Raw genomic sequence first — 25,525 nt, 5'->3', positions numbered from 1 at the left:
ACCTACATTTCCAAGAGCCCTCATTTTCCAAGAGTGAGAAAAGTCTCTTATCTTGTCAATGATACTGTCATTTCCTAGTGTTAATCCCAATGTTGCTTCCCTAATTGATCCGCTACCAAATCCTATTAGTTTTTCCTTTTACTAAGTTCATCCTTTCTTCTTCAACCTTACTGTCTCTCTCATTCCAGGCTCATATTAAGCCTACCTGGATGACCATATCATCTCTTTACTGTCCTTTCACGGTCCAATCCAGCCACTCAGATTCCAAATTAATCTTCTCAAAGCACTGGTTTTGGTTTATTTTTTATACCATGACCTGGATTGAAGCGTGTGGTCTGCTGCTCAGGAAACCACAGTGGCTCCCTCCTGCCTCGTGGACCCAATGTCAAACTCCCATTCAAGAGCTCACCTGCCCAACCAGCCTTCAGGTTCCCTCTCCCTGGGAGGCTGGTCTCTTCTGCAGTAGGGACTGCATCTCACTAGTATTGGTCCCGGACTTCCTGCTGTCATTTCTCTGCCCAGTGTTCTCTCTATCCTTAGAAGAGAGGCCTATTGCCCCTCTTCACCACATTGCTTCTTTCATAGAACATTGGGAATCACCTGTACTCCCCCCAAATCTTTGCTGACCAACTCCAGCCCAAATTTCCTTTTCCTTTCTCTGATTTTCACAGCATCTGTCAGTCTCTGCTGATTCCTGTACAGTATTGTTTTCTAATTCCCTTTCTCCCCGCCATGTGAGTCTTCACATTCCAATCAAACTTTGGCTCCAAAACAGAAGTTTTTTTCTCCTAGGTCCTTGCCAACCCTAACCGTCTGTATTTCTACCTTGAATTCAGCACAGTGGCTGGCACAGGATACCCACATATTATAAAGCTGCAACTTGGTACGTTGACGTGACCTCAGCCTTTCTGCATCATCCAGCAGTCCCTCTCTTCTGGTATTTTCTGGCCCTCATAAATAAGCTGAGAGGGGCTTACCTGTGGTGATTTTCTTTCTGAGCTCCGTTAGGAGTCATCTTGAAAGTGCGACCTAATGAAATGCTTCCCAACTGGTGAAGATGGGTTGAGTGTATTTCAGAGGATCCTTTTAATGTAGATTTCAAATATGTTGCTTAAGGTGAAATATTGGACCTGAAAATGTCTGGCTCTCGAGATCTCAAGGGCTGATTAATGGTTGTGTTTCCTAAGGATTAATTAGTGTTCATTCGTGACTAATTAATTGGTGGTTGTGTTTATTAAGTCATAAAGGTCTCACAACTTGCTCTCACATTCTTCTATTTATTTTACCTCAGCTTGGGGAAGTTAGTATCCAATCCTGCTTACCGGGAAATTTACACACCTCCTCGTAAACAGTTTGAATTTCTAATTGGCTGAGTATCAGTTGTGTCCCCTTCATAAGAGCAAAGCCCCCTTTGGTGCCAGGTGGCATTTTGAGCATTGCCCCAGTTCCCCTTGAAGCTATCCCAGGGGACTGGAAGGGGAGGCAGACAGGAGTTGCACTGAGCGACTCCCCTGGGGTTGGTGGTAGTAGCTAAGGTGCCATTGGGAATTGGTCAGGGTGACCCATCTCTGACTAAGGTAGGAGAGGACAGATAGGAGTCTCTGCCTAATAAGGGAGTAACTGAACTCTGAAGGGGCCACTGATTCCCTGCTGGGAGGGAGAGGTGGTATTTCACAATGGTTACAATTGTGATCTCTGGGTGGTACCTCAGTCCTGCTGCTTACTGGCTCTGAGACCCTGGGCTAGGCACTTCTTTGTGTCTTTCATTTCCACATCTGTCAAACAGAAATAAAAATAGTACCTAACCATAGGGTAGCCATGGGGAAGAAATGATCTGACAGGTGGGAAGCACTCAGAATGGCATCAGCATGGTGTTAGGCGGTGGACAGAGGGAAGAGAACATGGGGAGGTGATGGTGAACTTCTCTGGGTAGAGAAAGTGATGTAGGGGGGTGACTTAGTAGAACATCAGTCTCCTCACTGAGCACCTAGGTTGGCAGGGAGTGGAGGCCAGCAGGAGTCATCCACCCCCTTCCCCTTCCTAGCTCCTGTTTCTGCCTCCCCGAGCTGCATGCCCCGTCTTCCCAGCTGGAGAAGGCCACTGTCAAGCCACTGCCCTCCCTGTTGTAGCTGCCCACAGGCACCAGGCAGTCCTGGTGGTAGAGTCTGCAGGCTCCAGCAGCCAGCAGCCAGCCATGCAGAATGGGGAACCCCAGAGGCTGGGCGTGAGACCAAGGCAGTGCCATGGCTGGCCTCAAGCTGCTCAAGTTGGCTCAGATCATCCAGTGCCTGAGTCCTCCACAAATGCTGTGTCCCTTGCTCTCTGTCCACTCCAGTTCCATCCAGGGACTGTCCCTAATCCCAAGGAATATGAACTAGGGGGTTTAGGGCAAGGCTCAGTAGCCACAACTTGGCTCATAGAATTCATTCACTTTAATAGGATTTCCTCTTTTTAAAGACAAACTTCCTTCTGAAACATTGTGAGAGGTGGGGCCACATAACTGGGATCTCCAGGGGAGATTCTGAGTGGGCCCCTCCCTCCCCACGCCCCCAACACCCCCTACAACAACAGAAGCATGACCTTTCTCTCCCTTTTCATAAGTTGCCCAAGCCCCAGGCAGCTCCATTGTCATCACCCTCAACTTCTCATGATGACAACAGTGGCAATACCACATAGGTCCTTGGGGATGCTGGCCTAGGGCTGGGGGAACAGAGGACCTGGGAGGCCTCTCTATGGGTCTAAACTCCAAGGCAGCCTGTGAACAGTGAGAAGATGGGATTGAATTTACAGTATGGCACCCACTTTAACATTTGGGGGACCAACCTTAAGAAATCTATGGCACTATTTATTTATTTATTTATTTATTTATTTTTGAGACAGATTCTTACTCTGTTCCCCCAGGCTGGAGTGCAGTGGCGCGATCTCGGCTCACTGCAACCTCTGCCTCCCAGATTCAAGCAATTCTCTTGCCTCAGCCTCCCAAGTAGCTGGGACTACAAGGCATGTGCCAGCGCGCCTGGCTAATTTTTTTTTTTTTGTATTTTAGTAAAGGTAGGGTTGCACCATGTTGGCCAGGCTGGTCTCGAACTCCTGACCTTGTGATCTGCCTGCCTTGGCCTCCCAAAGTGCTGGGATAACAGGTGTGAGTCACTGCGACCAGCCCCTATGGCACTCTTCAGTTCCATAGAGTCAAATACACTTAACTATTTCTGCCTCACAAAGATGCACTTTGATAGCTGAAAGGGTAAGGACTGATCGAACTATGATAGTCACCACCAGCACCCAAAATAAAGCAGCTATAACTTATTGAGCAACTGTGACAGCATTTTGGTAGGTTCTTTGGACACAGTATAGAGATGAGTGATTGAAGGCCTGGCTTCTGAGGCCAGAACACTGGCTGTGCTCACATGCTGTGTGATTTTGAGTGAGTTGCCTAACTTCTCTGTGCCTCAGTTTTCTCATGCGTAGTGGATACTCTGATAAGGCACCCAGATCCTCATACCTCCCCAGCACTGAGATACTCAGTCCCCAGCTTTCAGAAGGAGTGTTCGCTGCCGATGGTGCAAAGCTGAGATCCCCTCCCAGAATTGCCCTCAGCAGAAAGGAGCTGCCTTGACCAAGGTTTAGGCCCCTCCCTGGGGTTGCTGCCTGCGATAACTGGCATCCAATATGGGATGCAAAGGCTGCACTCCAGGACAGCTCTGAAGGAGAAACTCAGCTCAGAGCTCCTCAAGGGATCAGCTGATTCCACGCAACTGCACAGCACTTAGCCTCCCCACTTCAATCCTGCTCCCTTTTTCCCTCTCGTAGATGTCCGAGAGCATTCCCCGGTGAACATCCTGCAGGCACATCTCAGAATCTCAGATTGTTTCCCACGGAACCTGACCTGCATCATGTAAAATACCAAACATACAGAAAAGGTTTCTCTCTCTCCTCTTCCTCCTCCTTCTTCTCGATCATCTTCTTCCACTTCTTCTTTTCCTAATTCCAGAGAAAGACATTAACACAGAGCTTTCCCAGGCCTGTATTATGTTCTGGTACCTAACCGACAATTTCTGGTACCTAACTGACATTCCGTGAATGTTGGTTGAATGAGTGAATGACCAGAACATGGTTCTAACAGGCGTGAGCCCCTTTCTAGGGAGGCCATCCCATCATGAAGGTATTTTATCCCACTGCCACCCGACTGCTGTACTGACGCCCGTTGTCCTCAGCTATGAAACACTGGCCAAGCATTCTGGTCCTTCTTTCCAACCTGTCCCTCGATGCTCTTGGTCTCATTTTTCTCTTCATTATTCCAAACTATGTTCTGCACATTCTTTCTCCTCCTGTGTTCTTTATTTCATCCTTTAATCTCAGTTTCTTAAGTTAAATGTACATGAATGATGATGGAAATCGTATATTCCATATGAATACAGATATACTTGGCAAAGTACCTGCTCCAAACACAACCACCGCCATTATATAAAGGGCTCATCGCAGCCCCCAATTGCTGTTTTCTTCTGGTGTAATCTCCCACTGCAAATTCTTGCGTCATTTCAAAGGAGAGAAATAAGAAAGTCCCGCCTGGCTGAGTCAGGCACAGTCCTGAGTTCAGTGTTGGATTACTTGACTCATCCAATAAGACTTGTAATGTCTTGCTCAGGAAACTTGTGGAATCTCCCTCCCTGGAATTACTTTTTAAATAGAAGAAATTCTCATTTCCTAAGGTAGTTTAAAGAGAGGAGGCTCTGGCTTAAAGGCAAGAGAATAAGCTTGATGACTTAGAAAGGCTAAGCTTCCACAATTTGAAGATTTTTGTGGGTTTGTGAAGACACATGAATGTAAAAACTAAATATCCTTTAACTGCAGTTTTTTGAATTGCATTAGTTATTTAAAAGTGTCAATTCAGCTTTGTTGCAGGTGTTAGTTTGTCAGCCAGCAACAAACAAAAGACAGCTAACGAACTCAGAGCAGCAGCATTTCAGGAAAAGGCGCGGAACACGCAGTGGGAACAGAATTAGGGAAGAACCAGGAGAAAGGATAAATCAGGGAGCAGCGGCTCTGAAATAAACTTTGACTAAGTAGATGCCGTTACGTCTGGGCTTTTCTGGGTGCCAAAATAGTTGCGAAATGTAAATGATAGTAATTTTGTTGTAAGAGTCTTAAAAGAAGACCAGTTGTGGCGGTCATATTTTAATGCTACTGTATAGTTTCCTAGGGCTGCCATAACAAAGTACCACGGACTGGGCTTACACAACAGAAATTGATTTTCTCATAGTTCTGGAGGCTGGAATTTGGAGATGTGGGGAAGGTCGGTTTCTCCTGAGGCCTCTGTCCTTGGCTTGCAGATGGCCACCTTCTCCCTGTGTCCTCACGAGGTCTTCCCTCTGCGTATGTCCGTAGTCCTCATCTCCTTTCCTGATAAGGGCACCAGTCATAGTGAATTAGGGTGCACCATCATGACCTCATTTTAACTTCATCACCGCTTTAATACAGTCATCTTCTGAGGTCCTAGAGGTCGGGATTTCGACATATGAATTTGGTGGTGGTTGGTGGGGGACATAACTTAGCCCGTAACGGCTAACATTGCCTCCCCCATCACTCCGTCTGTCATCGTGAGTCAAGCTCATCCTGAGTTTTATAAACATTGCATCATCCTTGGAGAATGAGCAGACCATTCTGGTGGGATGGGCTGAGGCACACCTGTCCCTGCTGCCCTCCTGGAAGCCTCCCCGTGGAGCTCCTGGCCTCTCACTCTCCGTGTGCCCCAGCTGCTCCTTGAGGCCCCTTCACACCCCAGCTCTTGCAGATTTCTTTTCCTTGGCAGCTCCCTAGCGCCTCCCTCTGAGCCCCCACACGGGGGTTCCACATGCTTCTCGTGAATTCGGACAAAGATGCCTCAATGTCGAGTAAGCTCGATGGCGACAGGGCAGCGTGGCACACACCGTGGGCATCCAGAGACGCCCGTGTGCCATATGCCTGAGAAGTAACCGTGAGTTGCGGTGGAGAGGGGATTGGCGAGTTGGAGGTGTGAAGCAAGCTTTTATTGACAGAGAAGGCCCAGAGGAGCTGAGTAACGCGTTCTTTCCCCCAATCCGATTTCCACATCCTGTGACTGGGAGAGGCAGGAGAAAGTCAGGAGGAGCTTGACTCATGATGACTCTAGGAAGCTCCAGCCTGAGGAAAGCGGGTCACATGGACGTCACACGCCAGGCGGAGGCAGCCTCTCCCCAGAGAGGGCAGACCTGGCCCAGGCTCAGGACAGGATTAATTGCCCTGCTGATAGAACAGCGCAGGCCTCTTTCCCTGGGCCCAAGCCCATGCCTGCTCTTCCTAACTACAGCAGCGGCCTGGCCTGCTGCGACCTGAGCAGCTGGAAGTGAAACCAGGGTGAGGTGAGGCTACTGGTGGGGGAGGGAGAGAGGAGGGAGCTTCTCCCAACTCCCTGTGCAAATGACTGCACATCCAAATTCTGCAGCCCTGAGGGTGTGAATGTGAAAATCACCAGCAATAATGAGAAGTATTAGGGTGGCAACCTCTTCATGCCATTTAAAGCTGTTGCCCCACCCCTCCCTGAGACACCCTCTTCAGGTTCGAAACCTCCTCCACCCCAGGGCCCATGATTTCCTATCTTCTTGCTCTTCTACCCCCCGGTCATTCTTTAGTACCTTCGTGTCCCCTTCTCCTCCTGTCCCTTAGACAAGGACCTTGCCCTGCTGTTTGCAGCCTACTTTTCTGTTCTCCCCTCTCTCCTCTCTCCCTTTCCTGCAATCTTGTTCCACAGAAGGGCTCAACAGCCTGCATCTCCCCAGCCCCACCTCTCTTGAGACTGCAGGGTCTGAATTTCCAAACGGAAGTTCCTCCAGGCAAGTGGTTCTCAGCCTCAGCCACCCGTGATTAGAATCACCTGGGAGGATTTTAAAAATCCCAATGCCAAGGCCCTAGCCCCAGACTGATTAAATTAGAATCTCTGGGGGTGGGAATCAGGCCTCGTGTTTTGTGAAGTTGTCTTTCATTCTCCCACCTGGAGATAATTGTCTCTCTTCTGACCTCCCACAATGCTTTATCTGAACTATGTTCAGAAGCCTGATAATTTTTTTTTATTTTTTAAAAGTCTAGCTCAAGAGCAGGACTGCTGGGTTTGGCGTCTACCAGCCAGGAAGCTTTAGGCAGGTTTGTTTCCTCATTTGTAAAATGGTGGTGGGCGGGGGGTCTAATGATAGGACTTGGCTCATAAGGTCCTTATGAGAATTAAACACATGGCTCAGTGCCTGGCACATACCAAGTAATGAATAAAAGGCCGCTTCATGGTTTTGAGTAGTAAGATTTTTGAGTGCTAAACTTGTGTCTCATTCAGTGGTTCTAGAACTTTAGCCTACGTAAAGATTAAATAATCTTTTTCCGTATTTAAAACCTGTATTTTATATTCTGTAAAGTGTATGTTAATAAGGTTGGCCAAAAATTTCTTTTTTTTTTTTAATTTTTATTTTACATTCAAGGGTACATTTGCAGGTTTGTCATATAAGTATAGATTATTTTGTGACCCAGCTAATAAGCTTAATACCCAGTAGGTAGTTTTTCAATTTTTCCCCTCATCCCACCTGGATAAACAATCTTTAACAAGCTCTGGAGAAACTTATTAAAAAACAAACTCTTGGTCCCCATTTCCAGAGATCTTGACTCTGTAGTCTGGGATGGGATGGAGGTCCTGCATTTCTAACATGCTCCAGGGTGATGGGTGCAACTGGTCTGATCCACCTCCATATCCTCTCCTACCCACCCCCTCAGCCCAGGAGCAGCACGTGGCTGACTTTGCTAGGTCTTTCCTAGAGTCCAGAGCTCAGAGACTGTTCCCCAACAGCCACCTTGATCAATCACCAGCCCAGCGTCCCAGGCTCTAGAACCTTCCTGACTTATACCCTAAAAGCAGAGTCCAGACTACCCCTCTATACCAGTCCAGGGCTTTTAAGGATTTGGATGGATTCTGTCAAAAGCCTAACTTAAACTCCCGCAAACTCTATATCTTCATGACCTACCAGTCCTTAAATGAGAAACCACAGAGTTGTACAAAGCGGTAAGAATGTACAAAGTTTGCCTTCCATATCATATTACTTTCTTGAAAAATACCCTCCTTCTCTTTGTCCTGGCTTTGGGGACCACACAGCACTTAGTAACCCACCAGAGCTCATGGCTTGCTCTGTCCCCTGGGATGTAAATTGCTGCCGCGGCCAGATTGCCTTTGTGAGGCCTACAGGTGCCCTATTTAAGGAAGAAAGTGCACCGGCTCTTCTTCGGCTAAGCAAGGCACCATTTTGTGTGTCTTTCTTGGGAGAGCGCAGAGATTCATGGTGGTGCTCTTGACCTGTTTCCAGTTTCTCTAGGGAGATTTCAGCACCAGGCATTTTTCCTAATTTTCTTTCCCAGGAAGACTCCGACTCCGTCCACCCTGTATCTGCCTCTTTGCCTTTGAGCTGTTTATTTGGTTCTTCCAACCTCTGTGCCGCCAAGATATCTATCTCCTTATGTTCCCCTTTTAGGCTGACTCTGTATTTTGTTTCCATGTTAGCTCAAGTCCATTACACTAAATACTGTACACATTATTATCCCCTAAACAAATTTGCTCAATCAGTCTTAGCGAGCAGGGTCAGGACCCAATGAGCTGGAAGCCCAACCCTTGAATTGGCTCTCAACCCCAGAACAACTCAATAGCCACCCCCTCTCGAAGCCACATTACTCCCAGAGGGATGGAGTTTTCCATCAGTGAAGAAGGTATTAATTAAAGCAAATGAAAATGCCCTCATTTGTTGTAATGGATTTAGCTCTTGCAGACCATTTTCTACGGGGTCACCTGCCTGGATGATGTGCTGAAAAGAATCAAAGGGAGAAAAGACATTAAGTTCCTAACTGCCTTCAGAGACCTGCTTTTCGCCACACTGGCTTTCCCTGTATCCACAGTAAGTTACAAAGATGTGTGCGTAATCTAACAGACATGTACATATGGACAAAAGCTTCTCCTGGGCAGCCAAGCTGTTTGGGAGCTCATAATAGGAAACCACACCCACTGCATTTACAACAATGTCCTGTCTGAGGACTGCACCACATTGCCCAGTGTCTTTAGGAAATAAGGCACATTAGTGATCAGATTTATCACTAGCTTTTGTACCTCTGCAAAGGCTTGGCACAACACCATTATTGCTATCTAATGGGGAAGTTTGAAAGACCTTTCTTAATCAAAATACAACTGAGACAACCTTGGTTCCATCAGGGTGATGGGAATGGAGAGCCCTAGGAGAGGAGATGACTAATTTTCCCCTTTTATACATCTTGTTTCACTTGCTACGATAAGCATATGTTACTTCTGCAAGTGGAAAACCATCAAGTAATTTTTTTTTTTGAAAAAAGATATGAGACCTTCAAAGGTGGCACATGGAAAAGACAACCGAGGAGAGAAAGACAGCCTGGTATGGGGTACACAGTGGGTGCCTCATTGATGTTGCTGAGTGGATGGATGTCAGGAAGAAGTGAGACATATGCCAGGGACAGTAAGCTTGTATGCTGATGCTGTCCACATTTCTATGACATTGTTCATGTTTTCCATTCATTAGCTAGAATGGAAACAAACAGAGATCAGGCATGCCAGCTGCCCAGCAGGGTCTATAATTAGAAATGACTACCTTCTTCTACCTGTCCTGCTTCCTATAGTACGGAGACTTCAAACTTAAATGCAAAATGCAACTCTCCAAGCACTAATGAGTTCTCTGATAACAGAGCATGGATACCTGTTACTTTGCAGGATACCTCTACCTCTGCCCATGTAAAATCTTCTAATGACCAAGCTTTTTGGTTTTGGGGGGTTTTGTTTTGTTTTGAGACAGTCTCACTCTGTTGACCAGACTGGAGTGCAGTGGTGTGATCTCGATTCACTGAAACCTCAACCTCCCAGGCTCAAGCGATCCTCCTGTCTCACATTCCCAAGTAGCTGGTACTACAGGTGTGTGCTATCATACCTGGCTACGTTTTTGTATTTTTGGTAGAGACATGGTTTTGCCATGTCGCCCAGGCTGATCTCGAACTCCTGAGTTCAAGTGATCTGCCCACCTTGACCTCCCAAAGTGCTGGGATTACAGGCATGAACCACCAAGTCTGGCTACAGTCAAGTTTTAAAATCAACAATGAAGTCTGTTTATTTTTTTAAGGCTTAGAAATGGAGCCTTTGAAATGTCAGAAGATAGGAAGATCAGAAGTTTAATAGTTTTTAACTTCCTTATCTTTGCGTTGACTTTGTAGCATAGAGGATCGATGGTTTGACAAGAGAGTCAAGGAGTACAAGAGGAGATCAATTCAAAGTTCTGAGCACCAGGGAGATCTAGCCCTTAGTCAACTAGCTTGTGCATTTTCCTGGGAGCTTGGCACTTATGGTTCTCAGCCTTCCTGCTTCCCCTAGCCATGCCTATTTAGAGGGTGGACAAGGAACATGTATGACTCAAGCCACTCCATGTGCCTACTCTCAGCATTCCTGGTGAAAGTTTAGAAAAAGAAGTTATTGGTTAAAATAAATGACTAATGGTCTGGGAATCCTGTTTATTCATATCTTCTCTGCCTGCCACGATGACAAACAATTGATCTCTAACTCTCTGGCACATTGAGGAATCCCCAGAAAGAGCAGATATAGCAATGAAATGAAGGGAAGAATGCTTATTGTAGAATTTCTATAATGTATATGTTCTACATTCCTATAAGGTATATGTAAGATATCTTTAAAATGGTTATCTGTTTTTATTTAACTGTGTTTCCTTGATTATCTTAGAAAGCCAAGCCTAATGATGCTATTTTTTGTGTTTTATTTTCCAGTTTGTATTTTTGGCATTCTGGATCCTCTTTCTCTACAATCGAGATCTCATTTACCCCAAGGTCCTAGATACTGTCATCCCAGCGTGGCTTAATCATGCAATGGTGAGTGAGGGGAAAATTCAGTGAACGTAGAACACCAATAGCCTCTGTATTGAAAACTCCAAAGTGCCTTATTTATGTTTCCAAATGTCTCAATTCTCAGCATCCAATTCACCCTCTCTCTCCACCCCATCACTATTTATTTAAAGGGCATATTGAAGGTACAAAATGAACACAAGCCAGTGCTATAATTACAGTGAGTCTACTGAGAACACAGGAGATGTCCAGGCGAGAGTCTGCCATGTTGCTTAGGAAGTCATTGAAAACACACAGTTCTGAGAGGGCAGGCCTGAAAGAGAAGCGATTTCTGCAAATATGTCATAAACTTCCAATGTATGGATGGAATCAAGCAAGCTTTAAAAAAAAAAGCCCACCCCAACATCCAAAGAATATCTCATAGCTGAGCAGCAGTTACTTAAGTAACACGCTTTGTCATGATTCTGCATCACAAATGGGATTAGCATTTACATATTTCTAGGAATACATTTCCATTTGGTTTTTTATTCAGGCTTGTGTTTTGGAGAGGCTGAATAGTAAACAGAGCCTGTTCTGAGATTTTTAGGTCACTAGAACCTGAATATCAGTAACAGGGACCCAGACGAGCAGGGTTGGCATGAGGTTGTCCAGGTCTCGGTTGCAGGAGGATAACTGAGTCATTGGCACAATGTGAACAAAGTAATTGTTCAAAGACCTAACTCAGCTTCTCAATACTTACAAATGTATTTCCACATCAATCAGGAGATTATAAAAAGGTCTCAGATTCTGTAAAGCTAATGACATTTAAAAATCCAGGGGATAGCCGGGCGTGGTGGCGGACGCCTATAATCCCAGCTACTCAAGAGGCTGAGGCAGGAGAATTGCTTGAACCCGGGAGGCGAAGGTTGCAGTGAGCCAAGATCACACTATTGCACTTCAGCCTGGGCGACAAGAGTGAAACTCCACCCCCTCCACCCCCGCCAAAAAAAACCAGAAACAAACAAAAAAAACAGGGGAAAGGCACAAGGAAGTGGCATGTCAAGACTCCTCAAAGGTTCACTCACAGACTTTCTTCTACCCTCACTCTTGCCCACCTTTCCATGGTCTTAAAACTCACAAGATGACCAACTCAGAAAAACAATTCAGTCCACTAACACTGCCCCTGCCACGAGCCCCGGTCTCCAGAAAAAAACTAATTTCAGCCTAAATTTTGTGCTCAGTGAGTTATTGATGATTGACTGAGTAACAGACTACAGCTCTGAACTCTTTCAGAGTTTAGGACCAGAACTGCGTTAACTAAGTCTGACCTCTCAGGAACCCTCCTCCTCTCAACTTTTTCTTGTCAAACTCTTCACCTTCCCAGTTTCCCATGAATGTTAATCTGAAACACTGATGTTGTGAATATTCCTGCCTTTTTTTTTTTTTTTTAAATAAGAAATGGTACTTTATATTGTACAAAGCATGTTTCTCAGCTATGGGCTCATTTAATTCACACAGCCTTCTTTAGAGAACTACTATAATCCTGATTTTTACAAATAAAAAAATAAAATAAAAGCTCGGAGAGGATAAGTGACGTGCCTGAGGCCACTGAATTCATAGGAAGCACAGCTAGGATGGAAATCTGAGGCTAATGCACCCTTTGTTGCCTTTTGCTACAGTAAGTCCAGAACTTGTGATTCGATTTGGTTTTGTTTCATAATTTACCAGGCAGTCAAAAGGACCTCACTTTGCTTGATCAATATAGCAAAGTGTGAATTCTTACTTAAAAAAAAAAAAAAAAAAAAATCCCGAATCCTCATCTGTATGCTGCTAAGCCAAAATTCTAAGAAAATGAAGGGATTTGAAACTACTGGCTGAGCTAAATGTTACTAAAATAATAAAAAGGCAGAATCTTGTAAGTATCTTTTATGTGGGGCCAAATGCACCTGTCAAACACCTTCTCAAGGTTTGTGTGCTTATCTTGTAGTTTTTTTTTTTTTCACAATGACTACCATCTCCCCCGCAACACTTTAGGGTTGATAGAAAGTTGGATTTCTTTCAAATAGTTATGATGATGGTGCCCAATATTTGTGACCTTGCTAAGTAAACAGCCATATGGATTTGTGATAATTTTGGAAGCAGAGGGCTGGATAACATACATCACATCCATAAGCTAATTAGCAAGGCAAATACTGTGCAACAGAGATCCGTAAATATTTTTGTGCCTCACAAGCTGAGGGGTGCCGTGGACCTTATCCTTTGCCCTTTGGTCATTCAAGTAACCTGAATCCCTCAGAGAAAAGGAGCAAGGGTCAAAGGAAGTGGAACAATGGTGACAAGGAGAGAAGAGGAGGAGGAAGCTACCCTAGGTCATGTACAGACGTTTCTGTGTTTCTCTTAATTTGATTGAAGAAACTCTCAACAGATCCATCTCTAGGAAAAATGTTGGTATCAGCAAAACTGGCCTTGGGTGTCCCTAATGCAGTCATCCCCAAACTTCCTGCCTTCTTTTGACGTCTGCTCCAAATTAAGTGTCCTAATAACTATATCTCATCTCTGTCTTCTAGACTGTGTTCCTTGTTCTGGACATTTTCTGTCCTCACTATTAAATCTTCTTGGCCTATTGCTTCAAGGAATGTTCTCTGCCAAATTCTTAAATACTAGTGTGAACTCATGGTAGAAATGGCTGCTACTATGTCAGTTTGTTAACACTTCCCACATTTTGCCAGTGCCTGTCCATGATGGTCCAAAGGAAGGAATACAATTCTGGGAAATCGCCACTATGGCAGCCAGAGTAATGATGGGCAGTCCGGCTGGACATTTGGTACTAAGTGCTTCTGCGTGGGGCTGGCCCTGTTCCCTGTATGGCTCCTTTTTCCTTTCCACAGTAGAACAATTGCCTTCGGTCACCAGCGCCATGCGGTCCTGAAAGCTTCTTTCATTTCTCAACACTCCCTATGTTTGCTATTTTAGCCTTAGCTTTGGAATATTTTCCCCATTGCCATTTATGATGCTGCCCCAGTTGTTATGAGTAGTATCTGTCAAAGTAAGAAATACCACTCTCCCCTCGGACACCGTGTGGTTGTAGGACCTTCATAAGTAATCAAGTCTTTGGACCGCTCCCAGCTCAACCCTTGTAGCTCCTTGGAAACTTGTCATTGCAGCAGGACTATTCTAAGCGGACTGTGTCTCTAACAGACATTTTCCTGCCTTTGTTGTGTATTCAGACTAAATAGAAACATCAGTGAGATATTTGCATCCACCGTGGACAGGGCACCTTAATTAAAGTAGATCAATCTGACTGTTTTAGTGCTAAACAGTTCTCCAATCTTCATAAAACAAGGGAAAGAACAGCAAAGTATTCCTTCAGGTTTTGCCAGGAAAACATTAACTCCTCAGGTCTTACCTAAATGCCTACTAAAGATAGAATCAGAGCAGACAGATTTAAATAGCAGTAAGCGGACTCCCAGTAACTGAGAAAATTATCAGATCCTAACTGGAGGGGAGCTGGGGGACTTATTTCTCTGGAAATCAACCTAAATTGTTCGGGTTGCCCCAAAGGAGAGGTGAAATAGATCAGAGAACTCCTCAGAGCCCCTTCTATCTTTGAAAATAGTACATGATTATTGAGAATGTGTGTGCAAACTTTAACAACTGTCAAGGACTGCATGAATATAAGGTATTCTCATGTAAAACTTAAGAACTCCCAGCCAAGATCCACTGGATTATTCTAAATCCATGATCACAGAGTCCTAGAACTAAAAAAGTTTCATTGATGTTAATGGGGGTTTCAAAACAATCTGCTATTGAGAGACAGGACTTTCCCTGGCTCTTAAAATTGGAGAAAGTCCCAAATACAGCCACCTAATTATTTAATACGTTGTCATTTATTCACTAGAAAAAGAGTAGTTAAGCACCCCTACATGTGTGACACTATGATTGATATTGAATGAGGGTTTTGACATCTGGCAGTCTTAAATCTGGTTGAGTCTAATGTACACACACAAAGTTGAAATACTGACTTAATGCTAATACAAGGCAGTGGCATAGGTAGTGTTATGCGGAGGGACATGGTTATTGCTGAAGGAAGAACATGGACAGGAGGGCTTCTGTGCCCTACGTGTCCTGGCCTGGCTGTAACTCATGAGCAAGGCATGGCTAGTTGGCCTGGATGGCCTTTGAGCCCTCTCCCATGGATGTGCTGGGAAGTCAAAATGCCCAGGGAGTAAAACTTAAAATCTTCTACTTTCTTCCTCAGTCATAGCATGCAAGATGTTGTTATTAGCATTCAGACCCAAACACAGAGTTTTCTCTGCCACCCACAAGCTTGGTGTGAAATTGTTGGGCTTCTAAGTAGGGGTGAGTAAGGTCAGCCACCCTTCATCCCAAGCATTGCAAACTCCTCCCACCCTTCCTGATTCCTCACCCTCAATTCAGCCCCAGCCCTGGGCATAGGTCACCCAGTCTGCGTATCTTGGTCCAACTCAGTGGTTTTTAACCTTTACGGAAGAGGCTCCTCTGTGAACCTGAAGAGATCTATAGACTGTTTTTCCAGGAAAACACAAATACCCATAAAATTTTGTGTACAATTTTAGGAGGCTCATGAGCCCTCCAAATTCCATTTATGGGCCTCTTACCTAGAACACCTGACATAACTGAACATACACTTGAAAAGAAGGCCCCCAGATGATTTCCATTGCTGAGTTCAAATCAAAAAGACAAAATGAAGAATCATGCATTTGAAGAAAATCACTCTCATCTGCTTTGTGTTGTGTCCTTATGTGGGTGACAAGAAAAACATCAAATATGGTCCCTAATCTTAAGAAATTTAAAAGAGATATTACATACCTAATCTAATATGCAATATAGCTAAGATGTATAATAATAAGCAAGACATTTGATTTTAACATAAGGAAGTGCTAAAAGGTATTTATCAGATGCTTGCTATGTACAAGGCCCTCTTCTAAGAGCTGAAGATGCAGCAATGAACAAGACCATCGAAAAGATCTGTCCTTGTGGACTATACACACATCCCAGTGGGGAAGATAAGCAGTAAACACACAATAAATAAACAGAGTGAGAGAACAGAGCGCTGTGAGTGGGTGTATGTGTGGAAAAAAAGCAGGTTTAACAGGGTACAGGGAAATCATGGTGGCCAAGGGATGCCTCTATGATGAGCTGATATTTTAATAAAAATTTGGATAGGGTGAAGGAAACAGCCACAGGACATTCTGGCAGAAGAAAGGCTCAGGCAGACAGAGCAGCAAGTTTAAAAAGCCTCCAAGGAAATACTGGCATCTCTAGAAAACAAGAAGGCCAGCGTGGCTGGTTCAGAATGAGGAGGGAGGAGATGAGAGGGTGTAGCCAGGGTTCAGATTATGCCTCATGTGACTTGCAAGGAGTTGGCATTTTATTCTGAGTATGATAGAAAAAGTCACCTCTTCAGGGACGCCTTCTTTGTACCTCCCTGACATACATATATATACTTAATAATCCATATAGCAAAAAGAAAGATAGAAGATGTTTAGCCTAAGCCGCAGGGAAGGAATGTGGATACAGAGGCTAGGGAGGTGCAAGGATTATGAACAAGGAAATCAATTGTTCCATTTAGACATGTGAGTTTGAGACACCTATTAGATAATGACGTCAAAATATGGAACAGGCAGCTTGACATACTGCTCTAGCTTGGACATGTGTAGGGTAGCTTTCTGGGATGGTGACATACATCTGATTATCTTCATTATGCAGATTGTTTTTAAAGTTAAATTTAATAAAATCACCTGGGGAGTAGTTATGGTTAGATAAGATATTACAGGAGACTAAGTCTTGGAATACTCCAGCCTTCGTGGTTGGGAGGAAAGGGAGACGGATTCAGCGAAGGACACCGAGAAGGAGGTGCCAGTGAGCCGGGACGAAAAACCCAATGCAGTGTAGTCTCCTGGAACTCAGTGTAAAAATATTTCAAGAAGGAGGAAGTATTTTATGTCCAAAGCTGCTGAGAGGTGAATATGATGACCTTGTAAGAGGACTCGAGTCAGACCTTTCCACTGGACTTGGCAATTTGGTACTTGCTGTGACCTGTTCAAGGGCAGTTTTGAGAGTGTGTGGGGAGAAGATAGAGCCTTGGTTATGCTCTCTCCTTATGGACTATATACACATCCCAGTGGGGAAGATAAGCAGTAAACACACAATAAATAAACAGGGTGAGAGAGCAGAGTGATGTGCTTGTTGCTATTACAAATTAATGCAAATTTCATAGCTGAACACAGTACAAATGTGTTATCTTAACGTTTGGAGGTCAGAAGTTCAAAATGGGTTGCATGGGAGAAAATTCAGGTACTAGCAGAGTTGCATTCGTTCTAGAGTCTCTGGAGGAGACTCCGTTTCCTTACTTCTTCCAAGCAGACCACTTACCTTCCTTGGCTCATAGCTCTTTCCTCCTCCTCCAGAGCACATCACTCCAGCCTCTGCTTCCACCATCTTCATATCACCTTTTTTTCTGCCTCTGCTGTTCCCACCTCCTTCTTATGAGGATCCCTGTGATTACAATGGGCTCATCCAGATAACTCAAGTTAGCCTCTTAATCTTAAAATCTTTAATTTAATTACATCTTCAATGTCTCTTTTGCCATGCAAGGTAACATATTAACATATTCACAGGTTCCAGGTATTAGGATGTAGACATCTTTGGGGACCATTATTCAGCCTCTTGTGCTATAAGATAACACCATTGAATACAAACCTAGGTCTCTGAATTATAACCCTTTCCACCCCAATTTCGAAAAGGCTATCTTATACTAGGTACAGCAAAAGATTCCATTTGTTCTGTTGCATAAAAGTGGTAATAAATTATTTAAGCTCATGTAATAGTGACCTCTATTCTAAGTATTTTCTTTTTTAAAAAAAATGTTGTGCAGTTACCTATCAATAGAAAAAGTAAGACACTACATATATAATTTGATAGAGATTGTATGATACAGAGACAAAGTGTGGTAACAGTAGAAAAGGTAAAGCTCAGAATGGCTGGTCAGAGAAGGAGATCAGATCTCAAAGGATATTGATAAGTAGTGATGAGTAGGACATTGATAAAGGTGACAGCACATTGCCAAATATTGACAATGTCAAATCAGGTTTTTCCAAAAGGTTCTTCTCTTCCTCTTTCCTTCCACTTCCCCTCTCTGCCCCTGTTCCCTCAAAGAGAATTGCTGGCTAAATGTCAGTCTTACAAGGGGCCCAACAAAGAGACTCTGCTTGGCATCTCGCTAGTGAACAGTAGGCCTCCCTTTGCAAATGTCAATGATATGAGTCACTACACCAGCCCCATCTCACTCCCTGCTGGGTGAGCAGGATTGCCCTTCCTCTGTACTGCCTAAAGAAATATTGGCCTCAATTACATTCTCTGCAACACTGGCCTAGAACATAAGCAGGGCAAGTTGATCAGAAGAAGAGAAGCAAGCGAGTAAAGGCTTTATTTACCTCAAGATGTGGGAGAACATGCTTTCTGAACTATCACAGAGCAGACTAATGGATCATGACCAGATGTTCCTTTTTGCAGCCAGAATCAATGCCCCACCTTGCCCCACCTTCTCAATGTACCAACACCACCCGGAAGTGCTTCATGTAGGGTATTAAAAAGCCACTCTCTTTAGAGACCATGGAGAAAACCTGGAGGCTGTGTGTTTCAGGTAGCTACACATATGGGATTCTCGTTTTAAAGAGTGATGCTGCATCACTGCCAAAGCATTAACACAACAGCCAATATTCATTAAAATCTCATCATGTGCTGAGCATAGAGTGGGCACCATTTGGGCTAGCAGGGGATAAAAGATAATATTCCCATCATAAAAATAGTAAAAAGTCAAAGAATAAGCCACACGGTGCTATCAAAGAGTGCAGGATAAGGTCCAACGAATGCCATGAGCATACTTCTAAAGGGAAAGTCATTCCCACTGTACAGGTTAGAACAGGTGATGAATGAATTGGAGATTTGAGCTGGGGTTCAAAGGTTGGATAGAAAAGACAGCAAGTGATGTCCAAGTATAAGGAATAATGAGCCAAAGGAGAGAAATGTCTGAGCCCAAGGCAGGCTCAGGGCACCATGAGTAAGTAGATCAGTGTATTTGTTTCCTAGGCTGCCATAACAAAGCACCACAAATTGGGTGATTTAAATTAACAGAGACGCATTCTCACACAATTCTGGAGGCTAGATGTCCAAAATCAAGGTGCTGGCAGAGCCGTACTCTCTCAGAAGGCTCCAGAGGAGAATCTGCTGCATGCCTTCCTCAGTTTCTGGTGTTGCCAGTGGTCCTTGGCTTGTAGACACATCACTGCAGTCTCTGCCTTGTCATCACATGACGTTTCCCCTGTTTGTGTGTCTGTCTTTACCTCTCTCTCCTTGCAGATATGTGCCTCTTCTCCTCTTTAACAAGGATATCAGCCAGGTTGATTTAAGGCCCCCTACTCCAGTATGACCTCATCTTAATTAATTACATTTGCATTTGTTTCCAAATAAGGTAACATTCTGAGATTTCAGGAATAACATGAATTTTGAGGACACTATTTAACTTAGTACAGTTAGTTTGGCAAGAACAAAGGTATCAAAGAGGGGAAAAGCAGGAGATTCGTGTGGAAAGAGACGTGGGGTCAGATGTTGAAGGGCATGAATGCTAAGGATTTTGTTTCTGTTCTGTAGGCAAAGGAAATTGATTGAAGGTTTTGAACTTGGTATAGTCTCTACCTTCAAGTGCTCATAATTAGATTAGAGAGTAAAAGATTGGGGGAATTTAAGAGATGTTGCCGTCATATGGGGGGATTAGCGTTGGAATCATTTCCATGATTTACTGAAAAAATCAAAAGCTCTCCCTGAATTTCAGACTCTACATTTCTTTTGTAGGGAAACACTGGGATTATACTGTATATTAGTTTTCCTTTATTCTGTTTTCCAGGTGAAAGAAGAGAGTAAAAATATATTTCTAATACATTCTTAAAATGCCCATTTTGGTTCTGTTGTTTAATACAACATTCATTGTCTTTGTAAATTGCTTGTAATCTGTGTCAGTAGTGATCTGAGTCAGTGTTAGTTGCTATCAAATAGTGAGCCCTAATTCATCTTCCCTTGTGTTGTTTCCTGGAGACATAAATGTCAACCCAGAATTGTAGAGCCGAAATGTCTCAATCGCTACAAACCACTCACCTTGCAGAAGAGGAAACTGAGGTTTGAGTAGTTTATTCAACTTTCCCAAGACCACAGAACTGATTAGTGATAGAGCTGGGTCTAGAATATGATCCAAAGTCATAAACCTGTGTTTTCTCTAATACTCATGTATTTAATACATCCATTACTCAAGGCAAGTCCAGTCCCCTAGTCAGAAAAAAATAAATTTCTTCCTCTGTAATCTTTGTATAAACACATATCCAGCATCTACTATCTGCATAGTTTTCCTTTACTTTATTCCTTAACTCACTGTTAATTAAACTTTTTTTTTGAGATGATTGTAGATTTACATGTAAGTATAAGAAATCATAGCAGTCCTGTGTACTCTTTGCCCAGCTTCCCCCAATGGTAACCTCTCAATACATTTTTTAAATGACACTTTTCCAAGGTAGGGCCTATGAAATGTCTTTAAAATCACAATCTCAAAAGCAACTGTTTCACATCAAGTCACCCAACTGTGATTTTCCATCCCTTGTACCATTAAATTATTATTATTTATTATTATTATTTGAGACAGAGTCTCGCTTTGTCACCTAGGCTGGAGTGCAGTGGCATAATCACTCACTGCAGCCTCAGCCTCCTGAGTAGCTGGATTTACAGGCACATGGGCACATGCCATGCCTGGCTAATTTTTTGTGTTTTATTAGAGATGGGGTTTCACCGTGTTGAACTCCTGAGCTCAAGTGATCCACCTGCCTCAGCCTCTCAAAGTGTTGGGATTACAGACGTGAGCCACTGTGTCCAGCCCCCTTGTACTATTAAATTCTAAAATGTGCTCTGGCCGTATTCTAGACCAGGTCTATATGAAAAAGAGAAAACATGACTGGCAACAATGACCAGGAAATAGTATTGGGAAATAACTTCTCATGTGAGTCTAGGGAGAGTGGAGACACATAAATTAAGCCAATGTATGAATGTCTCCATGGCATCCCGAGAGAAAGGCCCTTGTTCAGAGCGTTGCTGAACATGTACCAAAGCTCCCCAGCAGAAATAAAGTGGAATCATTAACCACACCCATATATTTACTTGAATATCAATTCAGGTTTTAGCACTACAGTGTTATTGATGGGTGGTTCCTTGTTTTGAAACAACTTTCTAGCCACCCTTTTTAACAAAAATCATTCCATTAACTTCCTAACCTAGAGTAGGTTAGAATCTTTTCTGTCATTCACCTGGGAAACACTGAGACGTTGAATGCCTTAAATGCCACAGTGAAATCAGAAGCTAAACTGGGATTAGGAAGCATAGGTACCTGCATAACCACCATAAAGCCATTTTGCCTCTCAAGAAATCTTAAGCTAAACAGAGGAAAGTCTAATAGTGAACACTTCCAGAGGACAACCAGTCCATTGGTGGGTTTCCATAGCTAGAACTGGGCACTCACTGTGTCTGCTTTCTTCATCTCTGGAGAGCAGGGACCAGGATGAAGAAAGCGCGATTTTTTTTCCCTCCTTTTAATCCCAATTCAGAGAACTTCCAATGTATGCTCAAGAATAGCATATTTTAAAAATTCCATTATTCAGTGATTTCCTATTATCAACATATCAACAGGCTGCTTTTTAAACACTAAAAAAAAAAATTCTAATTTCTCATTCAAGGTCAAAGGTTTTTAGTGACCAAAAAAGTATAGATGTCTTCTGAGAAGTTACTAGGAATTTTAGTAATTAAAATTATTCAGTACCCCCTGAGGGCTTGCTGGTGAGTCCCTCTCCTGTGTGAATCAACCAGTGCTCACTTCCATGGCAACCATATGTAACACCCCAACGGGAAGAATGACTTGATGCTGGAGAATAACCAGGCTGGAGAAACTCATAACAGAAGATCCTAAATCTCTCTGAAATACTAAGAGCAAAAACTAAAAATCTAAGTGGAAGGAAAGAGCCAAACTCCCTTGATCTCAAGACAGACATGAAACATCCCCAAGAGCAGCCTACTGGGCGGATGAGAGCGCCTTCTCTGCCAGGTTAGAACCGACACTCCTCTTCCTGATTAAATAGCCAGCACGGAAAAGGCCCTGTCATGCTTCTAGTTGCTTAATAACCCCAGAGGCAGACACACTGTAGGCTGTGGAGTTCCGTCCTTGCCTTGAATAGGGAGCTGCTGACAGGTTCTCAACCAGCCCCCACACCTTGTTCCTAGTCTCATCATCTTCTCTGCCTGCTAAGAAGCCGCTTGTGCCTAATTGGAAATTTGAATTTGTCCAGTTCCTCTGTCTTCCTCCCACCTCCAGGTCCTTGGATTACCAGTCAGTGGAATAATTCTGCAGGGCATTTCCTGGTAGTCTTCTTGATGTGATAATTACACTTGCCCATGTATTACACGTCTGTCACATGGATCCTTAGCTCTTAGATATTTCTCATCTTGAGTTTCTGAATTTTCAACTCTGCCCTTTATCTTTCTCTCCCAATCCAAGATCCAAGTCCATTTATATAGAAGGTCCTTGTTTTGCCATCTCCCTCCTGAATCTCATCAACTCTCACAACCTGTCATCGGCCTGCTTACCCTGGCTTCATCCCCTTTCTGTCACTCTCATGCATTTGATGGATTTATCATTTCCTCTAAAACTTTACACTGGAGTAAAGCTAAAGAGGGGTGCGGGAATGAGGACAAGAAAGAGCTCTGTCTCTAGGAAGCTCATGCATGTTAAGCCATGTGAGAGACAGGGGCACCCGGCAGTATCTATTGAAGTGTGAGTAAAATGTCTGCTCAAATTTGGGATTCTGTTGATTCTCACTCAGATCACTGATCTCAGGAATTCTACGCTGAGTGCAGAGTGTGTACTTGCAAACTTTTAACAGTGGCTGACACCTAAAATGGCCCCAGATGCCATTTCAGAGCACCTTGATTAACTAAAAATCTCTAGGTGTGTTGGTGCATCCTGCCTCTACCTGCTCAGAGAACCAGCGGTGGAATTATGAAGGCATTGAAACAGAATTCAACCCTCATGATAACAGGCCTACTGATCAGGGGCAGTAGGATGTGGCCGTTGCTTGCAAATGCTGGTTTTGCTATCATCTTAAGATATGTGACTCGAAGAGACAATCATAAGATGAGATTTCCTTTTTTACCCATTTCATGCTTGACAATGAGTATTATTTTTTAGCAGTGATTGGCAGACATAGTAAAATACTTAACCTATCTAACAGTATTTAATAAAGGTCTTTTGTCTCCAATTGGCACAGAGAGTTTAATTTAAGGCTTATATATGGGAACATTTTAATTAATATGCATACTCTTACTGACATATTTTAAAATAATACTTCACTAACCTAATGTCAGAGTCAGAAGCTTTAAAATATCATCAGGATCACAGAAATTGTAAGTCTGGCAAAAAAAAAAAGGCACTTCAGAAATATTTGTTGAATATTTGACAACTGGAAAATTGAGTTGCATGTCCAATGAGAATGACCCTTAGATTTAGTGGCTTCTTTTTTTTTTAGATGGCAACTTTTAGAGCACAATGCATATAATCTAATGATCTTCAGGTACAGGTCATCAGGAAATGGACCATCTCATAACTCAAATCCTATTCACAAATGCCCCTTCACATTTTAAAAATGTCTACTTGGGCTAAAAAGTTGAAAGGTATAAGCTACTAGAAATGAAAATGTTAGAGCTTGATCCCTAAAAGTCAGACTGGTATGAGGAGAAGCAAAATTTCTTAGCTGTATGTCCAAGTTGTAAAAATAATTGACAAGTTTGTTTTCACTTCATGAAAAGAATTAAGTACCAGAAAACCTCAACTCTGATTCCATTTCTGCCATTGCCTTGCTGTGTGGTTTCAGAAAAATTAATAAACCTCTCTTGATATTGGGTTCCTTTAAACAGGCAAGGCATGTTTATCATCCTTAATTCTCTGCATTGTTAGAAGAAACAAATATGTTACATGTGCAATATAAAATGCTATCAGTGATACATTAATGACCCACGCAAACTGTTACTGACTTGGAGTCACCATCGCCTCTTCTCCATTCTCCACTGCATTGCAGGGGATAAACCCGGAGCCACCCACTGTTGCTAGAACCCCTTTCTCCATATGGTTCCAGGCAACAGTCAGCCAATGAGAGGCATTCTCATGAGATGTGGAGGAAGAGAAGCCATTATTCCCTAGTGGCAGTTTCAAATAGATATGTGGGAAGATTGCAGACATGAGGCTAGTAATGGCTTCTGGAAAAGCACCTAGGAATCACACATTTCATCGTGCAAGTAGCTGAGATCAATGGTAGCAGTTCATGAAGACTTTTGACGTTTGTAGCGGCTTCCTGGTGAGCTCCCATGAATCACCCCCATCTGGTTGAAATTTCCTTTATTTTTCACTGCCCTTCCCTTTTCAACAGCTTCCTAAGCCTTGAAACCCTTCCTCTTTGGAATCCCTGGATGGGCTTCTGTTTTCCCAAGTGAACCCTGTTGATCCATGACCTTAAAATTCATGGATCAATAGCTTCCTTCTGAATCATGCCTATGATCTTTAACATGAGGAGAAAGTTATTCATTCAAAGGAAAAAAAGTTCTGAATGATTTCGTTTCTGGCCATATAGTGAAACAGTAACTTGAAAAAAAAAATTTCATAAGACACCCAAAACATTGAATAAAAATATTTCTTAAAAACCTTTTTAAAATGCTTGGCTTACCAACAAGAAAGTTATGGAAATTCCCAAAAGCTAAAATAAAGCAGAATAAAAGGTACCAAGAAGAGTGAGGTAAAGTCAATATTTGAAGAGATAAACATTGATTATTTCCCAGAACGTATGCAAAAGTAATCCTCAGATTCAAGAAGTGCAACATAAATTCCATACAGGACTAAGGCTGGACTGAAACCACTCTCATCTACCTACTGTGTGACACTACAGGAACTGCAGACAAAAAAGAAGATCCAAAAATTAACCAGAGTAATAGGATGGATTTCCTAAAAAGAAACTATGGTTAAACTGATAGCTGATTTCTTAATAGCAATAGCAAAGCCAGGGATAGAATAATAGCTCCAAAGTGTTGAAGGAAAAAACTGTCAACCTATTTACTCACTGAAAGTGTCTTTTACAATAGAGGCAACATAAAGACATTTTCGGACACACTAGAGCAGATTTCCCCACCCACAAATCTTCTCTGAAGGAGATGCTAAAGGGAATACTCTAGAAAGAAGAAATAGGATCTCAGAATGGAGGTTTGGATACTAAAAGCAATGGAAAAGAATTTGTCCAATGTGTAGTGATTAAAAATACAAAAAATCCTCCAAAATGAGCTAAAATGCTGAGCAAAAATAGAGTGTAAATCAAGAGGGGGTGATTGGAATAGAGGTATTCTAAGGTCCCGTTGGACTGTTGGAGGGTGAGGGGCTAGAGACAGTGACCTATGTCAGCCGTGACCAGGTTAAATATGCATGTTATAATTTCTAAAATAACCACTCTTATAATACGTACGCATGAAG

The 25,525-nt window shown here is 43.1% G+C and overlaps 1 protein-coding gene across 2 annotated transcripts in view; it reads left to right on the top strand.

The window, feature by feature from the left end:
* Window positions 1–25,525, top strand: part of ADTRP (androgen dependent TFPI regulating protein) — a 68,338-nt gene that overhangs the window by 2,919 nt on the left and 39,894 nt on the right. Inside the window, exons 3-5 of one of the 2 annotated variants that reach the window (XM_007973685.3) lie at window positions 7,102–7,155; window positions 8,802–8,936; window positions 10,834–10,935. In XM_007973685.3, the coding sequence (XP_007971876.3) occupies window positions 7,102–7,155; window positions 8,802–8,936; window positions 10,834–10,935 (291 nt within the window). The remainder of the gene's footprint in view (window positions 1–7,101; window positions 7,156–8,801; window positions 8,937–10,833; window positions 10,936–25,525) is intronic. The other variant, XM_007973684.3, reaches the window with a different exon arrangement.

The sequence above is a fragment of the Chlorocebus sabaeus genome, chromosome 17, assembly GCF_047675955.1.
Source record: "Chlorocebus sabaeus isolate Y175 chromosome 17, mChlSab1.0.hap1, whole genome shotgun sequence".
NCBI lineage: Eukaryota > Metazoa > Chordata > Mammalia > Primates > Cercopithecidae > Chlorocebus > Chlorocebus sabaeus.
Note: the sequence above shows the minus strand (reverse complement) of the source record. Positions and strands in the feature narration are given on the sequence as shown.